The sequence below is a fragment of the Lutjanus erythropterus genome, chromosome 14 (assembly GCF_056507025.1).
Source record: "Lutjanus erythropterus isolate fLutEry1 chromosome 14, fLutEry1.hap2, whole genome shotgun sequence".
NCBI classification, from domain to species: Eukaryota; Metazoa; Chordata; class Actinopteri; order Lutjaniformes; family Lutjanidae; genus Lutjanus; species Lutjanus erythropterus.
The window spans coordinates 34,723,694-34,750,786 of record NC_139330.1 but is presented as its reverse complement, the minus strand read 5'-3'; the positions used below and the strand labels follow the sequence as shown (position 1 = coordinate 34,750,786).

At 38.2% G+C, this 27,093-nt stretch overlaps 1 protein-coding gene across 1 annotated transcript; it reads right to left on the bottom strand.

Moving 5' to 3' along the window:
* Positions 1–5,265: 5,265 nt before the first annotated feature.
* galm (galactose mutarotase) lies at positions 5,266–23,074 on the bottom strand. Its single transcript, XM_084736471.1, has 9 exons — positions 22,933–23,074; positions 20,521–20,714; positions 17,424–17,578; positions 12,939–13,052; positions 12,530–12,622; positions 9,347–9,428; positions 6,570–6,720; positions 5,884–6,058; positions 5,266–5,724 (listed from the first exon to the last, which is right to left on the bottom strand). Exons 2-9 carry the CDS (start codon positions 20,705–20,707, stop codon positions 5,647–5,649), a joined length of 1,035 nt encoding a protein of 344 aa, XP_084592597.1. The 5' UTR covers positions 20,708–20,714; positions 22,933–23,074; the 3' UTR covers positions 5,266–5,646.
* Positions 23,075–27,093: the final 4,019 nt, after the last annotated feature.

The following is a 27,093-nucleotide window of genomic DNA, read 5'->3' as shown; positions in this document are numbered from 1 at the left end:
TAAAAAAGGAAGACAAACCCATTAGGCAGAAAAAATATATCCAGTGTATCTGCAGGGTTGGGCAAGGTTGTGTAGTGTAGTGTAACAGGAAAAATAAATTACTTAGGGCTGCATGTATATACAAGAAAGATTAACAGTGCAAATTTATATAACTGAGATGAAAATGTTATTTTAAATATCAGATTAATCACTTTTGTGAAATAACTGAAGCCTTGTGAAATGTCATTCCCTTGCTTGGTTTCTTTTATTAAAAAGCAGCACAAAAGTCTAGCATTTTCTATTTGAATGGGCTGGAACACTTGTGGAAGATGGCAGCAACAGAGATGCATCACACAAACCGGACATGCAGCACTTACTATACTGAAAACTAAGGATCACAGCAGCATATAACTGGACCCAGGTCACATTTGCAGGTGCGTTTCCATGCTGGAATTTGCTATGGAGCAGACCTCAGCAGTGCGCTTTTGTGCAGGGTAAGATGTTCCTGGAGATAAGAAGGAGACTCGAACAGGAACGTTAATGTGTGTTGTTGTTCAGAGTCTGCGTCTCTTGTGTTGTGTGGCTGCTGCTGTGTGGCTCAGTGTGACCATCTGCTCTGCCTGTGATACAACACTGACATGAATGCATTATGCAACATTTGATCGGCTGTATCAAAATGAGGTGTCCATCTAGTCAGTAGACTGATACTGGAACAGTGCTCCGCTTAATTAATGCAAAACTAGGGGGCGCCATCAATAATCCAAAAAACTCTAATGTCTCCCTTTTCTTTTCTGAATTTTTTCTCAAAGAACAGTGATTTACAGAGCAGATACAGCAGACAGAAAATGCTATTTCAATTCTTAAATAATGACAGTGCTTCTCCAGGCTTGTTTGTTGTATAAGATCTGATTGGCTGAAACACACCAATCAGAGGACACCAATCCACGGCTCAGGTTTTGCTGCAATAGTGCCATGTCTGCCTGGTATTAAGAGAATGTGAGCTGAATTTAGACTGCCTCGCCTGGAGGTGCAGTCAAAAAGGAGCACTCCTCCAATTCAACTTGAACATGCCTGAACAAAAGACACTCTTTGATGTTCTCATGAAATGACTTTCAATACTGTACAGTATATTTCTTACAATTTCATCATTCATCCACCAATAGCTGACAATTGCTATTAGCAATAGTTCAATTCACTGAGTTAGTCGCTCACCCACCCAACTTTAAAAGACACTGATTGCCTATGAAGTGTTTTTGTTACTGTCCCTCCACTGCAGCCCAGAGAAACACTGTCTATGATCACAAACAGGTCATTTTATATTAAAAAAAGAACTTAACTAACTAACGAATAACTTTGGAAGATATCCAATTGATTTGAATTATTCAGACAGCAGAACCCTCACATAAGCTTCATATAAATGTTGTAATATAACTGCACTAAATGAGAACTGTGGATTTTGTCCCACATCACATTAAGAGTGAATTAGGAAGGGAACTCTTAAAGGGTAACCTTTTTTTTAACCTGGTCCATATTTCCCCATGTTTTTGTGCCTAAGTGACAAATGGGGACAACAATTTTTGAAATGGGTAAGATATTGAGTAGGTCACTGTGAAACAGGCTGCACTGTAATCCTTTGAGGCAATTGTGGACTGAATTGTGTGCTGTTGTTTGCCACTAGACTCCACTGACAAACAGTCATTTTATCATGGTAAATCACACTCGATTCAAACTCTACAGAAACAAAATAAAAGGAACTGTTTCACTGTTTCAACAACCACCAACTCTCGTTGTTTCGATGAAATAAACTCTTAATTCACTGTGTTAGATCTGACAATATTTTGGTTGTACATGACATTTCCTGCACTGCGTCTCCGATGTCCGATCTCCCTCTCACTCCTTTCTCCATATTTTCACATTTTACTAAATTACAGAAAGTTTTTTTTTTTTTTAACCAAACCAGAGCTGGTGATTGTTGGAACAGTTGAAAGATGAATCAAGATGGTTCTGTTGAGTTTTATTTTGTTTCTGTGGAGTTTAAATGAAGTGTGATTTATGATAAAACTACTCTTTGTGCTATTAATCATAATACTAATTTTTCTGACCTGGCCTACCTGACCTGCGGGCCTTAGCTGTAGTGCCTCAATCACAAATGGTGATTCATTTTGGTATCCAGGCACATCCTGCTCTTAAAGGGAGTGGCAGATGACACTCTAATTGGTAAAATTCATGTTACGTCCAAAACACACCTAAGATTAATTAAGAGACTAAATAAAACATTTTCACCATACTTTGCTCCCAGATTATGCGCCGTTCAAATAGCAAAGCGGAGTTGGATACGCCCTATAGACACATGCGCCACACACTTTAGATCACGTGTTATAGATGATCTAAATACAGTCCTATGACTGTGTTCAGACTTGACTGTATTAATTAATACTTACAATATACATCATACCAACAAACTGAAACACCAAAAGAAGAGTTATTTTATGGTGGGAAATAAACCAACTGAAACACCTGAGAGGTTGGTGTTTCTGTGACAGTGTTACCAGTGGGAATCAGAGCGCTCACTCCTCCTGCCTGCGTGATATCCAGCCTCAGTCTCATGATGTGTGCTGTCTCACACTCTGCTCTCTACAGTCAAACAAGGAACGTCAAACACAGCCGGTGTTTGATGGAGATCTGTTTTCTCGTTCTTGTTCTCCAGCTCTGGGACTGTGAACTTCACACAAATTCTACGTTTCATGAAGTCTCAGCTGTTAAAAGCCTCTCTGAGTGATGGATAAGAGGTTGCCATAGCAACACACCCTGTCTCTTGGCAGAGTAGTAGGATGCCCTCTCACCCAAACCTGCCTCCTCACCTACTGTTCTCAGAATAGTTCAGCAGCCTGTGTAAAGACTCACGCACACAGTGCAGTGTTCGATTCAGTGTGACTGCTCTCTGATTCTTCACACTGCAGAAACAGGACAGATGGACGACAATCGATCAGAGACAAATCCGATGCTAAAAAAAAACCTAACTGGAACAAACGGCACCAAGCAGCTTGAGTGATTCAGCTCTTTATTACTCTTTTGTTTGATGGATGAATGAATTGGCACAGGATCATAAATCACATTATAATTAACAGTGTTTGGTCAGGTTGGACTATGAGCTTCATGTCACTGCCCCACACCTCAAACTACATGCTCAGGGTAGAATTACTCTGCCTGAAATGCCCATCTGGTGTGGCAAAACACTTCACATTACAAAATGACAGTTTCACAGTCGGGAATTAAACTTGCACTGAAAAAGGCACAGGCTGCTGAACTGTCAGGTCCATGATTATTCTGTGAAAATCAATATATACAAATCATTATCAGACTTCATGTTTTACTTCAAAGTATTAAATTTTCACTAAGACTTTATATTAAGGTGCTTGTAATAAGCCCTTATAAGATGCTTAGCAACATTAATATGTGTTAATAAGACTAAATAAGTGTTAATAATAGCATAATAAATATGTTTATTGTAAGACAGATATTGTAAGACATTTATAAGCACTTATAATAAACTTGTGAACAGTTTATAGACTGTTTACAAATATTAATGAAGCTTTATGAGGTTCTTATAATTGTTTATGTCAGCATTATAAACACATTTTGAGTTTAACTACGTATGTTAAGGTTTTTGTTGTTGCTTTATTAAGATTTCTACATGCTTCATCATACATTTATTAACAGTTAACTATGCACTTGTTAACAGGTCACAACACTGTTTGGGAGTAACAGATCTAAAGTGCGAACATGCTTATTAAGGTTAATTAATCATTTATTATGCAGTCGTTAACAGTCAACCATGACTTTTTAAAATTATTAGTAAGTAGAGAGTAAGACAGGATGCACTGGACTGGATTCGAACCTAAAGTGTTTTCACACCTGCCTCGTTTAGTCTGGTTAGAACAGACTACAGTCCGTTGGCCCATTGAGTCTGGTTCGTATGGGCTGGTGTGAAAGCTGTCAATCAAACCCTGGTGTGGACCAAAGAACTGGACTAAGTCTGCCTGAAAAGGTGGGTCTTCGTACTTTTCCAAACAAAGTCTGGTGCAGTTCTTTTGTGGCGTGAAATCAAACAAACCAACCACAGGATTTTATGATAAGAGATGTGATTGTGATTTAAGCACAATTTCAAAAGCTTCACTGCTATTAAATCCATCGTTAAATCTGTTCAGGAGGCGAATGTATAACTAGTAACAGGTAAGTGCTTTAGCACAGGTATTTTCCCTGATTAACAGGCCAAAAGCTGTTCAAACTGCTGTGCTTGTATCCGAGTGAGTGGTCTGTCAGATTAAAGAGTGTGTGACAGTGATTCCACAGTAATAGAACTGTATGACACACACATGAAAAGGTTGCGTGATGAGCAGAGTGCTCCCTTTCTCTCTCTCTCTGAATGAATGAATGCCCAACACTTCTGTAAACCCAACATACAGAGACAAACAGTCGGACTGTCAGACGCAGCGCTGCAGCGAGCTGTCTCTGTGTGGACATTACATATATACAAGCCACAACAGGTCAGCGAGGTCAGTCATTATTCATGACATGCTGTGATTTGCTAATTAATGCCTGTAATCAGTTATTTCTTGGTGAGCTTAAATATGCACATTTGAAGCACTGAAGTGCTGCGTCAGTCACAGGAGTCCTGATGATGCACTGATGGTGCAGGATGACAATCACCAAACCTGTCCAATCAACAAGTTCAATGTCAGTCAGTGAAATTGCATGTTTCCTCCTCTTGGTGCGTTTGTTAAAAGTCAATGTGAACATGAACCGCACCAGGACTAAAATGCAACAATGTTTCTGTTTTTTTCTTTTGGTCTTGACCAAATGAACTGAACTAGAGGTGTGAAAACACCCTTAGACACCGCAATAATCACCTTGTACATGAAGCATACACTCTACCAGGTGAACTACTGAGGGACATGATGAATTTTGAAGCCCAACTCAACTTTAAAGTGTAAAGTACCTTTCATACATTTAGATCTAGGACCCCCCAAAATATGTTAACTATTATGTCACTGTCATACCTTTACAAATCTTTAGTTGTTGCTTTATCAGGATTTCTACATACTTTATAATGCGTCACTTCAATTGTACTGGATTTGGCTGCAACACTGTTTTCTGCTGAAGCTCCTGGAGTGTTTTGTGAACTGGAAATCTTCACCCATCCTCACATCAACACAGGGGTGAGTAGATATTGAGTAAATTTTCATTTTTCATTTTTGCTTTCATTCAATTTTCACTTTAACTGTAAATAAGTGCATTTAACTGCTAATAAATTCATTATAAAGTATGTAGAAATCTTGATGAAGCAACAACTAAAGATTAGTAAAGGTATGACAGTGACATAATAGTTAACAGGTTAAACTTAATAAATGTGTTTGTAATGCTGTTATAAACACTTTTATGAAACTCATAAGGCTATTAAGAAGTCTATAAACTGGTGACAAGTTTCTTGTAAATGTCTTCTAATCTCACAATAAACATGATTATCATGCTATTATTAGCACTTATATAGTCTTATTAAGACATATTAATGTTAATAAACATCTTATAAGGGCTTATTATGAGCACCTTAATTTAAAGTATTACTGAGTTTTCTTCTTCTCTGGTCTGCTGTTGGTGGAGGTCAGATCAGACAGTGGTGAAGGTGAATCTAGTGACATGTCGGTAGTCCTCACCAGGACGCAGGAGACAGTCAGGAAATGAAGCCTGAGGACACGGACACGGACACACACACACACACACACACACACACACACACACACACACACACACACACACACACACAGATTTTGTTAGGTTCAGTAACATTAGACTGATGCCTGGAATACAGGCAGGGTTGCAGTAGATTTGTCATCATCATCATACCTGGTTGACAGCATCAGGCCAGTTCTGTGTCTCCAGACAGAAGGAGCTGTGCTTCCCGTACCTAACCCCGCCCTTCCCTGCCATTGACCCATCCAGGAAGTTGGCAGTGTAGAACTGGACTCCTGGTTGGCTGGTAGAAACCTCAAGGACACGCCCACTGGCTGGGTGACACACTCTGAGATGAAGAAACAAGTTTTCCAATCAGACTATATTAAAGGATCAATATGTAGCCATTGCACGTGCAAAAGTGAGCACAGCAGTCCAAACAGCGAGCTGTATATTAAATAGTCTGTAATCCTGTTTAATATACAATCTATGGTTGAAGCGAGTTGTTTCTCCCTGCCATCTCCTCCATTAACATTTGCTTAATTTAACAGTTAGAAACGTCACCTTCTACAAGATTATTAATGATTTCACATGACTCATTATCAGACACTTACTGCTATTCTGTGAAAATTCAATTCATTTGAATTCTGACAACTGTGACACAGACATACAAAACAGCTATTTTGGTCTGGAATGAATATTTCAAAAGGGGACACCGTGTCTTCAACATGCCAGCTTGATCCCTGATGACACGACAGGGTCATTTTATGATTTAAGATAGTAAATATATAACAGATTTGTCCTTTAAAGAGAATGGTATGGTTGTAATGTATGTGTGTGTGTGAGAGAGAGAATGACACCTGGCAGCGTGTCTCTCTGTCCAGGCGTCTCCGGGTGAGGACAGACAGAAGTTGTGGTCAAACCCCGGACCAGGAACTTCCTTCAGCCGAGGACCAATCAGAACAGGCTTTCTGAGGTCAAAGGGCGTGCCTTCCACTCCTCTGATCTCTCCTACGGATAGATCAGGTTATTGATTGGTGATCGATCACTGAACAGAGGTTAGATAATGAGGAACAGTCCAACACAGTAAAAAACCCAAGTCATATTTCTAGATTTATAGCCCCTCAGAGAAACTTCATGGGGAAAAACAGAGGTATGAAAAAGAGAGAAAAAGATCCACCCTCAAACTGTCCACCTGTTGCAGATCGAACAGTCAGAGAGCACGGGGCTGCTGGGAAATAGGTAGGACCAGCTGGTCAGGATTCAAGGATTCAAGCCCTCTACTTTTAAGTGTGCATGACAGAGTTGATGCTATATTTTAAAGTCTGGTCAGGCCTTGAGGTGGATTTAATTCTAACACAGATTCAGTGATATAAATAAACGGTCATTAGCTGCTCCATCTCCAAGGGAAACCGAAGCTAATTGCAGAGTAATGAGAGTGTTTGTCTGACAGAGCATGAAGGAACACACTCCCACACTTAAGTACAAGTGTTCAAGCTTCAACATGATGCCAAGCGTATACAATAATTAAAGTTTGTACTGTACAAAGCATGCAGTAAAGATAGATTCAAAATACACACAAAGTAAATGAGGACCAAACTAACAGTTATCTCAAGCTGCAGCGGAGACAACAGGTGCTGAACTCTGCAAATAGAATCAGAGACAGCAGGGACACAAAGACAGGAAGACAGCAGAATGGAGAACACAAAGACTTTGGTAGGAAAAGAACATTCTGCTATCATCATATTTCAACCTTGGAGGCTCAGAAATGGGGAAGATTTCAATACCAAAGAATCTGAGTTTCAGAGACTTTTATTTCCTGCATTCTGGTGACCTTTAAAGAATGAAAAGAAAACAAAAGTACATCGTACACTGCAAGAGCGATAATTTTACTTTTAATTGCAGCCTTGCAGACACACAACTCTACATAACAGTGTAACCACATGACTACAGCCCTCTACATTTGCTAAATAAGTGCACTGAAGAAATCAGTAAGTGGATGTGCCAGAATTTTCTACAACAAAACACAGAAAAAACTGAGATAGTGTTTTTGGCCCCAAAGAACATCCATGTAAATCCATGACCATCTACAAATGAAGCCAGAAGTCTTGGTGTAGTTCTGGACTCAGACCTAAATTTACTAAATCAGTCTATTACCACCATAAAAACATATCAAGAATTAAAAGATTTCTGTCTAAACAAGATATAGAAAAACTTGTTCATGCTTTCATTTTCAGAAGGGTGCACCATTGTAACCGTGTCTTCACAGGTCTGAGTAAAAAAAAAATCAGACAACTGCAGCTTGTCCAGAATCCTGACCAACATCAAGAAAGTGGAGCTTAAATCACTGCACTGGCTTCCTGTGTGGCAAAGGATAGATTTTAAAATCCTGTTATTTGCCTGTAAAGAACTAAATACATCTGTGATTTACTTGTATGTTACAAAGCAGTCAGACCCCTCAGACCACCTGGAACAGGTTTACTCAGTGTTCAAAACAAGGAAGGTAAAGCAACAATTACTTTCTCTGCTCCCCACCTGTGAAAGAAAACCTCCTGAATACCTGAGGTGGACTGAAACTGTCAGCTCATGTAAATCAGGGCTTCAAACCTGACTGTTTACTGCAGCTTTCCAGGGAAGCAGGTACATAACTTCTTGTAAAGATCATCTGTCACTATTGTTTTTATGTTTGTTTGCTTCCTCTTTTGTTTTGGACTTTTCCATGCAATATCTGTAATGTTTTAACTGTTCATTGGCTGGCTTTTAGCTTTTGTTTTTATGATCTCAAATGCAATTTTAATGTTTTATTTTAATATTTTTCAATGCTCCTGTAAAATTGACTTGTCAGATTTTACTACATGCATGACCCTTTCCTTTAAAACTTCCTTTCTTTATTTATTTTCTTTTTCTTTTTTTATTTGCTTATTCTCATTTATTTGTTAATTTTTTGTTTGAGTAATTCATACTGTATGTGATTATCTGGTTCCCTCTTATTATCCCTTATCCCTCTTTTACACGACCATGTTGTGTAACCTGTGATGTTACAGGGTGGTGGGGTGGTACGGATGGGTTTGGGAAATTCTGTTTGGCAACATACCTGATGAACACTGCCTCTTTGTATTTGGGAGATGAGTATGTGAACTGAAATCAAGTATTCTTGTTTTGTTGTTGTACTTTAGCGGGATATAGATTGTTAAAATCAATAAAATATATTTACAAAAAAAAAACCTTTCCTCTGGAAACTTGTTAGGAAGTCTGGTTTGGTGCAGCTGTACTGTTGTCTGGGTGGAATCAGCAGACTTTTAGCATTGTGTCAGGCTTATAAATGCTGTACAGTGTCAGAAACAGGTTATGATAATGAAAAGGAACAAAAGGGGGGAAAACTCAGAAGAAATACAGAAGAAATGTGATCCCAGGAGGAAGTTGGGAGAGGGAAATGAAAAACAAGAATTTCCTGGAAAGGCTGGCAAATATGCTTACAACACCAGCAGAACCTGTTTTTTGGCAGCACAGACTACCTGTACTGGTGCTGTGATAAGTTATCACACATCTACACATACTTCACACTTCACGTAAGAAGCACTTAACGTTGTTGGGTTCCTTTTGTTGTCTGAGAACGTGCGAGATGTAAATCTTTTACCTGTGGGAATGGATGTGTCGTCCACAGGCAGGTAGGACTGAACACTGATGGACACCTGATGATCGTAGATATCTGCTGCAGCCTGTGCACGCACAGACACACACACACACACACACACACACACACACACACACACACACACACACACACACACACACACACACACACACACACACACACAAACACAACACGAAGGCATGCACACAGGTTGACTTGGGTCACTTTTAGAGACTTATACCCAACATGAACCATAACTAGACAGTAAACACTACTTGCCTGACCCTTTTCTTATGTTTTAGTTTTTTTTTATTTAACAGGGACAGCTGGAGAGCACACAGCAAAGAGGGGAGAGAGAGGGGAGAACATGCAGCAAAGGGACACAGAGAGGAATCAAAGCTGCTTCAGAGGACAGTGCATGGACAGCATGCTATGGGTGGGAAACTCTGGGTACCTCATGACTCGATTCAGTTACGATTCAGAGGGCTGTGATTCAATGATAAAACAATTCTTAATGCATCACGATGTATGAAAATCTTAAGCTTTAAAGCCAGGGTGTGCTGGTTGGGTTGTATTTATCTGCAGCTGCTCACATTAGGCCATCCTCATAAAACTCAAGAGGTAGCAGTTTAGAAGTAACCGTGATGTACATGTTTCATTTAGGGGAGGATTCTTCTTTTCTGATTTGATTTAGAATCTATTTTTGACTGAATGAATAAAAATGGGGAAGAATTTTCACTCTCTCGCTCCAGTGTCCATGAAATACAACATGAAAACTTACTAGCAATGAAATGGTCTGCAGCCTTTTTATTTTACAAAAAGTTAACTTTGTTAATAAATTCATTAATCCATTTAAAAGAATCCCCCTGCTGTGTGTGTTTTTATTAACTTTGTGGTTCCAGCAGTGGAGAGCAGCGTCTCTGCTGCGCCGTCAGCTCCACAGGAACACACTGCTGTCCATCATGCAGAGCAGGAACAGAGTTTTACAGGAGAAACAGACAGAGCAGACAGTCATTTTCTTCACCACAGAGTTGTTTGTTGCTGCGGTGTGTGTCGCACTGATTTAGACACTAAATCAAAACATGATTGCAACCACTGCCTTTTGAGAAGATGAGCTCCATCTCCTTGTTAAGTGCTGATAACTCCGGTGTGAGCACGCTGTAGACTGCCTGGGTGCTGTGCTGCCTGCTGCTCTAATTAACATCGAGTTAATTAACATTCAGAAAAACAATTTTTGACATTTATGAATCAATTCAGAATCTTCCAAGTCATGATGCATCTAGTGCACCCCTACCTGCCTCGCCCTTACTCTGCTCTCAACTTAACCCCAGAGGTGTGGACTCAAGTCACACGACCTGGATTCAAGTCAGACTGGAGTCACAAATTTGATGACTTTAGACTTCACTTGACAAAATCAAAAAGACTTGCACAGACTTTCACACCAGTTGGACTTGTGCCTTTTGATGTGAAAATATTTGATTCCCACCTCCAATCCAAAAAAAACAAAACAAAAGTGTCTTACTTAAAAAGTGTGTCCCCACAAATCAATTAATTCCTCTTCCTTTACTGACGTTGCACAAACAGGAAGTCGAAGCTAATATTCATGTTTTTTTATGAATCAATGAGGCTGAAACTCATTCAATCCCCTGAAGTTTCAATGTTGCAATCATAAATTCAACTAATCCCAGTGAATTCTACACAACCTTGCAATTTTTTGCAATCACTGCAACTTTTCCACAAATTTGACCAATCATCATAGCTTCATGTGAGTTCAGCTCTGAAAAAAGCACAGTGTTCATCATTGTTATTGACATTTATCAACACTCTTTCATGCTAGTTCTTTTGACTGAGCCTTATCACCAAAAACAGTTATTTCTTTGTTGAACGCGCCTCAGGTTCACTTCTTCATTTTCAAAAAAAAACATTTTGTTTGGATTTCTGTAATCCCGAGCCTTTCTGGTAGGCTATGGAACAGAGTGCTGTTTTATTCTCCCTGGAACAAGTTACCTTTGATTTTTAATGGATTATACAAAAAAAAAAATCTCAACTTTTTTTGCAGCTTTTTTTTTTCATTGCCAAAAATGCCTAAAAACATTTCAACATGCATCACATTTGGTAAGTTGCAGAAAAGTTGCAGTGAAATCATGCATTTTAGGCTGCAACAATCCCCAAAACAGCCTGCAAAAATCCTGGAGGGTCTGCTCAATGTTACATTAGGATTTTTTGAGGACTCCAGATAGTTTTGATATGAGTTGCAGAGTTTTGGAGATATCAGCCATAGAGAGTCTGCCTTCTCTCTGATATAATGGGACTAAATGACACTCAGATTGTGGAGCTCAAAGCACCAAAAAAAAAAAGATCACATCTGAAAAATTCAAAACCAGGGTCTCGTTCCAGAAATCATGACCTGGTTACTCAAGATAATCCACAGACTTAGTTTTGAGTAGTTTCATGTAGGAACTACTTTCTTTCTGCAGTAGAATCTACCAGAACTACTTGCTGGTATGTAAGAGAGGAGGCAGACATCTCTACAGCCAATATGTCACACACACACACACACACACACACACACACAGAAGTAATCAAGGAGCATCAAAATGTGACGGATGGATTGTTTTGATCCTTCCCAGAAGATATTTACTCTTTGGAAAGTCCATGAGTTCACTTCATTGTGTCCTGAGTTGGCCACAATTTTTTAAAAAAAACTTTAACTAATGTTCTGCTTGTCAGCAAGAGGCTGCTCTTGCTGGTGACATGCTTTTTTCCCCATCTGAGTCAAAGTGATTCAGCGATATAAACCAAAATGGATTACACAACAGCCTAAAACTGTGTAGAGAAGCCACAGAGGATCAGACTTGACTCAGCCTGGCCTCTGTCTCAGACCAGACATTTTATAATGTTGCATCTGTCATTCAGCTTATACTTACATACTAACTTAAATATTTTCATTTGTTATATTACATACAGTATATTGCATTTTTCCATATTGTCGAGCAGAGTACAGGATGGGACAACAAAACAAAACAAAAACAAAAACACACAGCACAAGATGATGATAATTAATGGGGAATGAAAACAGTGGCTCTCTTTCATATTTCTCTCTCCTGCTGGATTTTTTCACACTTTTTCTACATCAAAAACACCACCAATATATTATTGATCATACAGCTGATCATGTGATCTTACCTGTCCAGCCAGGTTGAAGTAGGAATGGTTGGTGAGGTTGATGGGGGTGGTTCTGGTCGAGCGGGCCTGGTACTCAGCAGTTAGTGTTTCCCCCTAAACACAAAACTTAAATCTTACTGATCTGACATCTGCAAACCATTTATGCATACGCAAAATATTCCAATGCTTGCAAACCAGTGGAATCTTTTGTTTTATGAAGCCTAAGAAACAACTGCACCACAAAACCGATTCAGTAAATTACTCTGATCAAACAGCTGGTTTTGGAGGTAGAACGATTCATAAGCCAAAACTCTTCAGTCACATCATCCCAGCCAAAAATCAAACCTCAGTTGAAAAACAGGGAAATGTCTGGCATGCTTTGAGAGTGATCAGCTACAGAGCTGTGAGGTCATGAAACAGATGTGTTTACCTGCAGGGTGTAGGAGACAGAGACCTGAACCTCTCCAGGATAACCCTGGTCTCCATCTGGACTCGTATGACTCAGCTGTACACCACCTTCAACTGCTGTAGCAAGCCAGATAGCCTGAAGAGACAAACACAGACATGCAGTATTATATAGTATACATAACCCAAATTCCAAAAAAGTTGGTTCAGGATCATGTTTACTACTGTGTTACATCAGCTTTTCTTTAAACAACACTCACTCTGCGTTTGTGAACTGAGGACACTGTTGAAGTTTTGAAAGTGAAATTCTTTCTCATTCTTGTTTGATATACGACTTCAGGTGCTCAACAGTCCGGGGTCTTCATAATGATCCGCACATTTTCAATAGGAGACAGGTCTGGGCTGCAGGCAGGACAGTCTAGTACCTTAACTCTTTTACTACGAAGACATGCTGTTGGAACACATGCACATTGTCTCACTGAATGATGTGGGTTTTTAATGCAGTTTTTAATGCAGTGCTGCCTGAGGGGTCAAAGGTCACAGACATTCAGTGTTGGTTTTCAACCTTGTTCCTTATGTGCAGAGATTTCTCTGGATTCTCTGAATCTCCTAATGATGTTATGGGTTGTAGATGGTGAGATCTTTAAATTCCTGCAGTTTGTGTTGAGAAACGTTGTTCTTAAACTTGCTCTTGAATCTCACCCCGTCCATGCTTGTGAATGTCTGAACCTTTCATGGAAGCCTCTGTAATACCCAATCATGTTACTGACACCTGATACCAGTAAACCGGTGGAATGTTCCAAACAGGTATTTTTGGAGTGTTCGACAACTTTCAGTCTTTTGTTGCTCCTGTCACAACCAACAATTTAGTTATATCAGTTTGAACATGACATATCTTGTCTTTGTACTGTGTTCAATTGCATAAAAGACAAAAAGCTTTTGCAAGTCACTGCATTCTGTTTTTACTCATGTTTTGCACAACGCACCAACTTTTTTGGAATTGGTGTTGTGCATATAAGGCTGCTTTACAGCGTCCGCTTAAAATGTCACCACGTAATGTGCCCCGAGCTGTGCAATAATAAAAGTGTTTGTTTTAGCCACATGAGACAGTTTGATCTAAATCTGATTAATAAATAGAAGTCAGTGGACCTCTGTCACACAAACAAACACACATAAACACAGTCCTCAAAATATGCAAGATGTAGACTCTTTATCTTTGTGTGTGTGTGTGTGTGTGTGTGTGTTGGGGGGAAGTGAATTGTCAGTAATTAGCTGATGCAGTGTACAGTTTATCCCTCAGGCTGAGTGAGCAGACTGCTGCTTTAAAAACAAACCAACAGTCACAGTCTCATTAGTTTGTTTTAACCATTTAACCTGTGTGCTGCTGAAGGACATCACACATCTGTTATATACAGATGTCATTATGTGTGAAATGAATGTAGAAGGACAATAACTGGCAGTTATTAACCCTTTGAATCTTATATTTTATTTTCCAGTTGTTCTGTAAAGCATGCTGATAGCATGGCAGTTTTGGTGTGTTGGTAGTTCAGTCCAACACTTCGGTCCAGATCTCAACAACTATTGGACGGACTGCCAGGAGATGCTTCAGGTTCAGCAGGTAAAATGAGCCACAGCTGCCACCATGAGGATGACACCTCAAGTTTTGAGTAAAATTTCCCATCAACTGTGGAATGGATTACCATTACATTTGGTTGTAACATTCATGTCCCACTCAGGATGAAGAATTTAACAATTAGCTCAAAGCACTGCTGTGCCTGAACGCAGCTCACAGAGCTGCTGGCATGGCTGACTGAACAAAATAAATTAAATAAATGATTAGATTATTATGAGGCTAGAGGGAGCACTTTGGTTCTTTTTTTTAAAACCTCTTTTTATTTCAGCAAGTGTACCATTACCCAGCACCAATGTGTAATCATACAATCATAGTTTCCTCATGTTCCTCATCACTTCTCTCCACCCACACACACACACACACACACACACACACAAATAAACACAGCAGACAGACAAGCAAGTAAAACAGCAGATAAAGGAAACAGAAAAAAACCAACCACAAAAAGTACACTTAGAACTGCACAAACATGTTGTGACAGAATTAAACTTTAAACTTCAGAATTTATTATGTAAATATGAGGCCACAGAAGTCCAGGTCCAAAAAGTACAGACAATGTCCACTATTGATCTCCTCTTGAAAAGAAAACAGCAGGGACCAAAGTTATTGAAAAATATGTTCCTGATGATTTTTTTCTAAGGTTAGTGTCTCTAATGTTAAGAACTGTGATAACTGGTCCAGGAACAGCTGAAAAGTCTAAGGGGATTTGTTTTGCCAAAATAAAAGTATACATTTCTTTGCAAAATGTGTTATGGTAATTAATATTCTGCATATTTTAAATCTAATTGGAAATTTGGCATATCATTTATCAAAATACACAGATTTTAATTAAATGCTATTTTCAGGACTGATGTAGTGGATGAATGAACTGAATTGTGAGGACAACAAGATGAAAAGTGATGTGAAAGATGAAAATGATGAAATGAAAGATGTGATAATGCACAAACAAAAAACATGTAATAAACAAAAAAAAGACAGAAGACGAAAAAGACATAACAAAACGAAAAAAGGTGGAACAAGAAGAAAAATGATCTAACAAGACAAAAATTATAAAAAGACAAAAAAGGCTCAACAAGACAAAAACTATGTAACAAGAAAAGATGTAATGAGATGAAAAAGACGCAACAAGATGAGGAATGACTTAATAGAGATAAAACAAGATAAATAATTTTTTAAAAAAGACAAAGAACAATGAAAAAGACATAACAAGACCAAAAATGACATAACATGACAAGAAAGATGTAACAAGACAAAAAATGATGAAAAAGACACAATAAGACTCAACCTTAAAAGGTGATCTTCAGTCAGCTTTGCAAAGAAACAGTCAGTAGAAATGTCCTTGAAAGGACGACTCTTTACTTTTATACTCTGAGGACATTTCAGAGCCTGAACTTTCTCACTGTTACTGCAGTAAAGAAGTTGAATCGGTTTTTCTACTTCTACCAGAGTCTGTTTTAAACAAGTACCTGTACTTCTACTTGAGTAAAGAATGTTCATACTTTTGCCACCTTTGCCTCCGTCCAAGTGGATCAATGAGCCAATAATTGTTTCACCCTCAAATATCAATAAATATACTATTGAAAAAAAAAACCCAGAGGTCCAGACATTCTTTGTGCTCTCTATTTGGGATCTCCAGGAAGGATGAAGAACCAGAAATCGTGATGGATTTGTATGTTTATGTGTTTCACTATTTTCCTGTTTCTCTCATTATATGAAAGTGTGTGTTTTCCTCCAGAAGGGGGCGTGGCCTTGTAGCGACTGGCTGGTCTGACAATGTCTGTGCGCTCCTGAATAAAGCAACATTCAGTGTGTGTTTACACCTGGCTCTGTTTGCTTTAGTTCTGGTTCTTTGGGCAGGTGAGAACAATGAACATTGGTGGCAGCAAGTTGAAACACCATGAGAGCAAACACAGAACAGCACACAACCCAACAATGGATCATTAATGATGGGTGTTAAAGACCACAGAGATGATGTCATCACCACAATAACCTGTCTGGACGGACGCTCATGTCACTTACAGTATTTATATTTGTGCTCTTACAGCTATGAAAATTCAAGCACAGACAGGTACATCATTTAGGGCACGCTGCCACACCCCTGTGAAATTATAGGTTACTTTAAAGGGATAGTTCACCAAAAAAAGAAAATTCAGTCATTATCTACTCGCCCTCATGCTGATTGAAGGTCAAGTTTAGTTTGTTAGTCCAGAAAACACTGCTGGAGTTTCACAGGAAAACAGTGTTGCAGAATCTCCTAAACAATGGAAGTGAATGGTGACTAAAAAATGATATTTACACCATGTTTTTATCCTGAATCTTCACTGTAGATTCTTAGCTTGATGTGACAGTCTGACGGTGTGCATGTGCACATTCATGTGAATCAGTGAAGGTTCCTTAACATTTTATAGATGGATGCAGGAGGGCCTGATCTACTTTAGGGAGTTTATCAGTGTTTACTGTGTTGTTCCTTTTAAAAACTCTCCCAACAATATGATGTACCAAATTCACACTTTATTGGTCACATTCAGGTTAGAAGTTAGGAGGCAGCCAGCTGCAGAGCAAAACTATTAAAGATGTACGTACGTAATCTAATGAAGGTTATTTTCAATATCTACTAAAATAATTGACACTGTACAATGATATGAGTGTGCAGCATAGTGACCAAAGTACTGTACACACATGGATAAAATATGTCAATAAATAAAAAGCACAATAAATAAATGAATTAATAAATAAAGTTTCTTATCTTATCAGCAAAGGATCTTATATAATCTTACCTGCAGCTGGATGGTGAAACATAAGTGAGACAAGTACAAAGAGGGATAACAAACATTCACGTTGATGAAACACAGACACAGTGTGTTCACTCAGTGTTACCTTATTGAAGCCCCGCAGGCCTCCATGCAGTGCATTAGGTCCATTATTGATATCCAGTTGGTACTCTTTTCCCTCCACTACAAAGCGTCCCCGTGCAATCCTGTTGGCCACGCGGCCCACCACAGCTCCCAGGTACCGCTTATCTGACATATAACCTGACAGCAACACAACACAACACAACACAACACAACACAACACAACACAACACAACACAACACAACACAGGTTATTCTTATTCGCCTGGGTTACATTCACCTCTCCTGCTCTCCCTCAGCTCTTTGCAGAAACTCTCCCTCTATCGATCTATCAAATAAAGGGTTCAACATTAAGGATTGCCCTCTTGCCCAGGGCAAGTAAAATGCCGCGTTGGGCAAGTAAATCTGGTAACTTATTAGCCCAACTGGGCAAGTGCTAAAAAAGTAATAAAGTATAAAACTATTTTGACAATGACTAAATCATTAAAGTAATTTTCATGCAAAATGACAGAAATCAAATATATAGATTTCAATCACATCTTTGTGTTTTAGATTGACAAAACAAGACATTTAAAGACTTTATCATGGACGGATGGAAGTTTTTCACTAATTTCTAATATTTCATGGATGTTTTATAGACATTGCAACTTTAGTTGTTGTTGTTATTGGATTACCCCTAATAAATAAAACAATTAGTACTGTGGCAAGTAAAAACTGAATTTGGACAAATAAAAACAGACTCACATGCCCCACTGGGCAAGTGAAAAACCAAGAAAACAAAACAACAACCATGAACCATGAACTCTGAAACAATATCATCATAAAGAACTCAGAATCTGCACAATGTTCATGCTCAAGTTCTCCTTAAAATGATTTACTGAAAATCAAAGCAACCAAACAAACCAACCTGGTATCACGCCAAAATGTCTAACAAACCAGACAGTTCACTGAGACAGTGTCACGTTTTGTCTCGCCTAAGCATGAAAAGTACACATGTTCTCATTCAGCGGTAACACATATTCAACATCTGGTTAGACTTGCAGAGAAAGAGTCAGGGTTCGGTCACAGTTTGGTGAGATTTATGCAACAAAACTGCTTGGTTAAGTTTAGGAAAACATAATGGTTTAGGTTTAAGTAACTCCTTTGTTCTTTGCTCCCATCATCATCATCACCCTTTGTTGTTACCTCTCCTTCACCTTCACACTCACGTGTACTTTTCACGAGGCAAGGCAAAAATATGACGCTGACATGTTATCCTCTAGTCCAGGGGTGTTAATCTCTGTTTAATCCTGGGCCACATCAGTACTATGGTTGCCCTCAAAGGGCTCCAAGACTATGTGACCTTGTTATCATATTACATAGCAGCTTTTGCATTCTTTTATTATTTATAATTAGCTCTTAGCAGAAATCTAGCAAATATAATGGCAAACAGACATTCAAGTGTACAACTGATATAGAGATTATTTAAAAATGAAATACACAAAGTAGTACAACAAAAAGAAGACATATGAGCCTGTTTCCATTAAGCACAAACATGTATTCACCTCAGTAAATCAATAAATTGCCTCCCCTTTATGTCAACATTTTGATTGGCTGCTATTTTTAATGTTACAGTACATCCACTACTACTGCAATTAACACACGGATTAAAAAAAAATCAGAAACCATTCTGGGACATGTAGTTTATGGGCACTATAGTTCAATAATGCAGGAGAGATCTATATTCTTTTGCTGCTGTGGGCCACATAAAATGAGGCACCAGGCCAGATTTGGCCTGCAGGCCTTAAGTTGTGACACATGCACTCTTGTGAGCTGGTGGGTTTATTACACATTTTAGTGTGAGACTGGGCTGAAGACACACTGTTGCTCTGGCATGACATAACACAGCGGCTTAGTTCTGAAACTCTGCTGAAACTCTAAAATACACTAAATACAAGAAACAACATGAGCCTAAATAAGAAGGCTATATCCCCCAAAATGTCATTTTACAGTCAGTTCTGAAAGTCACATGTGAGGATCCATTTAATACGAATGTTAGTTAACTTCTATATTGCAGTTCTACAGTCAGAGTTTTGCTCAGGTCTTTAAATGTGTGGTGTGGTCCAGCACAACAACTCAACAAAGTGGATTTAAGGATGTCTGGTCTGAGTAATCTGATCTCGACTGTCTTCTCTCCTGTTTTCCTCTGTTCATCCTTCTAATCTGATCTGTCCTTTCTACCTGTGAAACAGGTGTGGAAAAAACAAGATTTGCCAGATGAAAAGAACCCAAAAACAATTATAGAACATGGGGCAGTGGTGTGCTTCAGCCTCTTGTGGACAAAATGTGTACTACAACAACAAACAAAAATTATCCTGGAAAAAATAAAAGGCAACCTTTTTTGCATGTTCTTAGACAGGAGAGAAAACCATAAAAAACCTTTTAAGAACTCTACAGTACTATAGCATACACAGACAAAAAAATTAAATTGTATGTTCATAATAAAACATTGACTATAAAATAACTTAAATTTTCTCCAAAAGTGCTCCAGGTTACTGACAGGCCTTTTCATTTTTTCCTATTTTTTTCTCTCTCTGTCCACCTTTTCATTTCCAACCTTTCTTCTCCCCTCTTTTCACACATTTTCTTGCCCTCTCTGCTCATGTCCTCTCCTCTATTTCTCCCTCACACTTTCCTTTACACTGTTCTCTGACTCTAATTCTCCCTCTTAACTATGGATGATAACAATTAATCGACAAATGATTGATCGGTCATTAAGAATTTGGTCGATCAAATTGAATCCATCTGCCATCAAATAAAGATCTGAAATATAACTGTTTATTATTTATGACCGTGCTCTGCATTTTATCTGATATTTAAGTATTTAAGTTTAATATGTTGGCTATATCATGCTTTCAGAGAATATGCAATATGTAGAAATAAAGCTCTGACTGGGGAGGAAAGAATACATTTTTTTTAAATAATGATTGAATGACTGATTGATCTCTTAACACTGACTCCAGTCATCAGCTGATCGATCGGTGCATCTTTAGAAATCAGACTTAGAAACAGGATCACCAGAATGTTTCCTCACTTCTGTACTACTGTCACATGGAGAAGAAGAACGTTCTTTTCCTTCCTACCTTCCAGGTCATCGTAGCCCAGGACTACATCTTCCATCTGGCCATCCTTCCCTCTGCTGCGCACACACCTGATGATGGCACCCAGGGTGAGGACCTCCACCCTCACCTGGGAGGACTGCAGCACCCACAGATCCACAGTGCCCTGGCCGGGCACCTCTCCCCACGGCTGGTGGCTCACCTCTGTCATCCTGGAGCTGACAACGAGCACAACAGGCCAGTACAGGACAAGGGTTTTATAGTCAGTAAAATGGTTTTCAATGCCTAGTGTTAGTGTTTTGGTGGGTCTTGTGATACCTATTCTGAATGTCTTGCCCACGAAAAATCCACATTTGATTTAAAAACAAAAACAAACAAACAAAAAACCCAAAAACTAACACTGAAACTAGGGCTGAACGATTCTGCAAAAATATCTAATTGCGATTATTTTGACTCTTTTTGAGTCTTATTGATATTGCAATATAATTTGCGATATCAGAGGTAATGATCATTTGTATGTTATTATTCTTATTTTAATTGAAAAACATGTTAAAATGCCCGTGGTGTGATTTTTGAAGATGTTTTTTCAAGTCTGTACAATCTGATGTGTAGGACAGGACACCTCTGCCTCACAACATTCATTCATTTAAAGGTTTTGTGTCACACATTAAGCCTTTAACAAATACTACACCTCCTGCTATTTTAAAACAGCAGAAAGCCATATTACATATTATATTTCAATGCATTTTCAATTCATTGTGCAGCCCTAAACTGTAATGATAATCATAATAACATCACCTTCACATCATAATTAAAATGTGTGTTTTTTTCTATTTTTTCCCCTAAAATCCCATTCTTCTTAAATAAAAGTTACATGAGCAATTTCCTGAATCAATCATTGGTAACAGATAAGCTGTTATTTAAAAAAAAAAAAAACATTTATGTATTATTTCCCCAGCAACGTATTGCATATTCTCTGACAGCATCACATGGTCACTAGGTCAAAAACAACCTGCCAACAATGTTTTAACAGCAGAGAAAATCACCTAAATTATCTTTTTTTAAACTTGAAATTTGATTACTTTGCCTAGAGTGACCCCAACATTAGAAGAAGTGAAACATTTATCTATATTTTCATGAAAGCTGTTCACCACCAGGGTACAAAGATTGTCTTCAGGTCAACTTGGGTAGACTTTAGAAGTTAAAATCACAGTCACAAGTTGAGTTACACTCCACAAAAATCACACTACGAGTGGTGTCCACTTATTGCATTGTGAAGAGGGAAACCCAATTATTGATGAATAACAAGTTGTTTCTTCAAGAAAAATTTGATTTGGCGCTTGAAAATAAATCCAGCTGCTTTATTCTAAGACTACATAAAACTTAAATAAATGTAATTTACATGTGCAACAATTAATTGATTATTAAATTAATCACCAACTATTCTGACAATCGATTAATCAAAAAATACTCTGAGTCAGCTTTTCAAATGTGAATATTTTCTGGTTTCTTCTCTCTGACAGTGAACTGAATATATTTGTGTGATTTGACGTCATCTTGAGCTTTGGACAACAGTGACATTTTATGGACCAAACAGCTGTCTGATTAATAATGGAGTAATTAAGGAAATAATCAACAGATTAATTGATGATGAAAATAATTGTTAGTTGCGGCCCTAATATAACCCAACATCAAATAACATTTATTTGATAAATAGATTGTACTTGATCAGTCAAATTCTTAATTAATTAATTGATCATCAGTTAATTGTTGTCATCCCTAATTCTGACCAAAACTTTTTGTTTTTCTTTTGTATAATTATCTTTATTAATTTCATGCTGTGCTCCATGAGGTTTTACTTACAGTCTTTCAACAACAAAACTTATAATACCTTTAAACACATGTATTTCATAACATGTCCTATCCTTGAGTGGTGTCAAGCAACATAAAACATCACTCTGTTCATACCATTAAATACCCAAGACATTAAATACAGGACACAAGACATTCATTCCTACATCCTGTTCACACCAACACAACATACAAACACACTCACACATGCACACACATTAACACACCTCACAATAGTTCTATGCTCTTCATCTCCACCAGATCTGTGTGTGTTTCTCTACATGTGTCTGAATTCACAGTATAATTACAGGCACATACACTTACAATATACTAATTCATACAAAAAGCAAGAGTGACAATGTCTGAAAATCCCCTGTAACACTGTGACAGGTAAACACAGTCATACACACACAAACACACACACATCAAACATCCAAAGAGTGACTATCACCAGTTAACTGCTGTTAGTTGTTCACACGTCAGGCTGCAATATGTGAGCTCTTGATAACCAACAAATATCTGTGATCAACAAATATCACAAACAGATATCCAGCTGCTACAGCTGTGGTTCAAACCGTCTCTCACCTCAAAACTCTTCAGCCACTCACGAGACTTTGGACCGTCACATATTTACATCCGTCTGTCTTCCGCCTCTTCTTCGTCTTCTTCTTCTTCTTCTTTTGGCTGTAGGTGCATACCGCCACCTACTGTACCGGAGGATGTAGCATTCGGTACATGGACTTCTTTACATCATATTAGACAGATTAAGTCATAATTAAATGATAGTATCCATAATAACTGAAGAAAAGCAAACAAAAAATAAAAACATCCTGCCAGCAGTTTTCATCTTTCTTGGTCAATATAGCAGACTATGGACTATGAAACTGTAAAATCTTTTAATGCTGATTTTAGTTCGCAGACCAACGTAAGAGTTAAACAAAAAATAAACAAAACACAAAGAGCGCATTAGCTTGTTTGACAAATAATACAGTAGTCTTATACACCATAAAGTTGAAAATACAACAAACTCGAAATTTTTGGACACAAATAAATGCAAATAACATACCTTGTTGTCATTCTCGACTAAACTCCTTATAACAGCTTACTCTCCTGTTTATGTTCATCACTTGTTTCTCCCACCTGTTCCTTATCGTCTCCACACTGTTTATCTTATTTACTCTCGCTTCGCTGCCTGCGTTCAGTGACCTTTCAAAATAAAACTTCCCTTTTCACAAGAAATGGCAACGTAAGAACATAATAAATACACTTCAAAATAAAACTCAAATTATTGAAACCACAGTGAATTTGGGTCATTTACAGACTATACTTAGCATCAACAAAGAGTCGACATTCACCATTCATCATTTTATTTTTATCATTTCATATATTCATTGCATAATTACAGTACATAACGACTGTTAAACTGTGCTTTTTTGGTGCTTTGGTGAATATTAAGCCAATTTTCTGTGAAAGTTGTATCAGAGATGAATTTATATGCCTTCCCTGCAAAGGTACTGGTTAGTGGTAACTTCCTGCTTTACTGTATAAGCATCTCATCAAAGGGATAGTTCACCAAAAAATGAAAATTCAGTCATTATCTATTCACCCTCATGTTGATTGAGGGTCGTGTTTATTTTGTTAGTCTGCAAAACACTGCTGGAGTTTCACAGGAAAACAGTGTTGCAGAATCTCCCAAACAGTGGAAGTGAATGGTGACCAGTTTTCAAACGGAAAAAACAAAACAAAACAAAACAAACAAACAAACAAACAAAAAATCACAAAACACCTCCATACTGCTTATCTGGCATAATCCAAGTCTCCTAATGTCCCAACATGCTGTTTGCACACTGTCACACCACAGACACAGTTTAGACAGTGTGTCTCTGAAGGGAACGTGGCTCCAAAGTAAGGATCTACAGTGAAGATTTAGGCTAAAAACATGGTGTAAATAACATTTTTTAGCCAGCTTGGCATGTTGGGGTTTTTTTACATCTGAAAACTGGCCACCATTCATTTCCATTGTTTCCTATGAAACTCCAGCAGTGTTTTGTGGACTAATAAACTAAACCTGACCTTCAATCGGCATGAGGGTAAATAGATAATGACTGAAGTTTCATTTCTGGGTGAACTACCCTTTAATGTGTGGCTAAGTGGCTGTTTTGATAATGGCAATCATGATCAGATGAGAAAAAACATTATTATTAATCTATGATTCACCCTTACCCTATTACATATGTCAACATATTGAAGAATATTAAAGAGAAAATACATTAATTACACCAGCTGGGGGAAGACATGGCATAACTTTATTCTGCTCTCTAGAATAAAGCTCAAAAATGTCAAATATTCCCTCCCTTAAAAATACACATTTGTTCACATGTCAGGTAATACCTTATGATGTATACAGAATATCAGATATTACATACATTTATTTGATGAAACATTACAGTACAATTGTTGCCTCATGTCCATCACCAGATTATTCATTTTATTTGTATAGAACACTCATGCTCGCCCCCGACTATAAACACACTGAGTAGCTCAGAACACTGTTGTACACTTGTATTAGACTTATAGTATAGTGTATATACACATGATCGCAGTTCAGCATGTTGTGCATGTGGTCTCTTCACATTGTGCTTCTATAGAACTCTCTTTCAGACAGAAAATTTTCTCTGATGTTTCCTGTATGACATCCAACACAAAGCTTCATTTTCAGAAGCATGTTATTGGATATCGCTGGTTTGCTGCAGCCACATGTGAAAGCAGTTTGTTTAATGGTCAGATGGATAGACAGAACAAAATCTTTTTTGAGTTTTATGCTTTTTATCCTTCATTTACATCATTTGATGTGTACCCTTTACCACTGATGGAAGCATAGCTGCAGTGAAGACACCGGTCAGTCAACTTTCATAGTTATCATGGAGAGTTTGATTCAAACGTGGCTGCAGGCTCCTAACTCCCACCCACACAGCTTCCTACTGTTGGCTGTATTCACTTGTTTGTTTGGCTCCTCTATTATTGTGTGTGTTTTCTTCTGCACTGCTGACGGTTCAAATTTCTTGATTTAACCCTGAGCTGCAGGGGCCCTCAGAGTGCAGCCAGTGGCTGAAGGCTTGTGCTGTGATTAAAGAAAGAGTAACTTCAAATCAGAATGTGATTGTGTGTGTTGAAAGTTTCAGGTCTTCTGGATCACTGGGTCAGAAGTGCGCTCTGCTGTACCTGTAACCACAACCAGCTGTTTGTCAGGGTGTAGTAACTACATAGACCCAGTTCCCACCTGAGCAAGTACTTGGCCACACTGGCAAAGAAAAAAAAATCAGTTTAACAGCAGGAAACATCAAATAACCAAGTAATTATTTCTTCACTTATGACATCAATTTGCCTTTAAGCTTAACCAAGTTAAAATCATGATGTTTAACCACAGACCAAGTCATTATACAACTGTGGACATCTTGTGGACAGTCAAAATCCAACAATCAATATAACTAAACACAAATTGAATGGCTATAATGCTACATCATCGATGCACAGATTCTGCAAGTCTCGAGCTGTCCAGTGATCTGAATGCTTGCAAGTCTTGCGCATGTAAATCTTTCAAATCTCCACCCCCATGCATCTATGAGATGAGCATCTGTCTTAAACTGTTAAAAACTGTACGGACACCTGTCCACCACAGTGACATGATACAAATACTCATATAGACTCTTAATGAAGGAGCTCAGGACCCTCTGAGAGAGATGACACCTAATACACCATGAAGGTTCTGGGAGTAGAACATGCCATTCACATTTATTGCTTGTTAATGTGGTTCCATTAATAGTTTTATTTGACTCTATAGTCTTCGGTCATGTCGACCTTAGTCTTGAAGTAACTTTTACACCATTGATCGAAGAAAATACTGAGAAAGCGATCCCAAAGCACTGTACATTCACATTTATATCAACAATCTTAGCCAGAGATTTTATTTGTAACTCCAGTCATTCAAATTTAAAATCCAGTCAAAACATTTTAGGTCAAACAATCTCAAAACTTTATATGTCACTTGTTTTGTGAAAATGTTACTATGCAGGAGAAATTACTGCACACTCCTTATACACCTTGGAAGAATGTCTTGTCTCTTTTTGTCATTATTTTCATGTCTTATGTCCTGAACACTTTGTGCTTTTACAACCACCTTTAGAGGACATGTGTCAATGTGATATCTAAGAAAGCATGAAAGATTTGGCGCCATTTACGGCTGCACGATATGGAAAAAAGTTACACTGCAATTATTTTGACTGAAATTGCGATTGCAATATGCAATACAATTAGTGGGAAGGATCATCTTTGAATATCAATTTTTAGTTTTACTGAAAAAAAAAATTGTGTTGATGTGACATTTGTTGGGGTTTGTACAAAACGAACATCTGGAGAACAACATTCGCAGGTCAGGACATCTCTGCATGTCTGCATTCATTATAATACTTTCTCACACATTTTCCTTTTTGAAAACATTGCAGTTTGGTTAAGGTTCTGCAATTCAGTTATCGTCCTAGGTCATATTGCGATTTTGATAATATTGTGATTAACTGTGCAGCCCTAGCGCCATTTGCCCAGTAGGTGTCACTGTAGCAGCATCTCTGCTTGTCTGTATGTATGTGTGTATGACTGTCCTTCACATATCTTGAGAACCGTTAATCCAATCAGCTTCACACGTAGCCAATGTATTGCTGAGGACCAAAGGGAGAGCACTGTCAAGTGTGC

Coding starts and splice junctions, on each gene's coding strand:
- galm (XM_084736471.1), bottom strand. CDS start 20,707: ATGACAGAGGTGAGCCACCAGCCGTGGGGAGAGGTGCCCGGCCAGGGC. Junction 9,429..12,529: donor ACTTCAACCTGGCTGGACAG/GTAAGATCACAT, acceptor GTGCGTGCACAG/GCTGCAGCAGATATCTACGA. Junction 5,725..5,883: donor GGCCTGATGCTGTCAACCAG/GTATGATGATGA, acceptor CCGTGTCCTCAG/GCTTCATTTCCTGACTGTCT.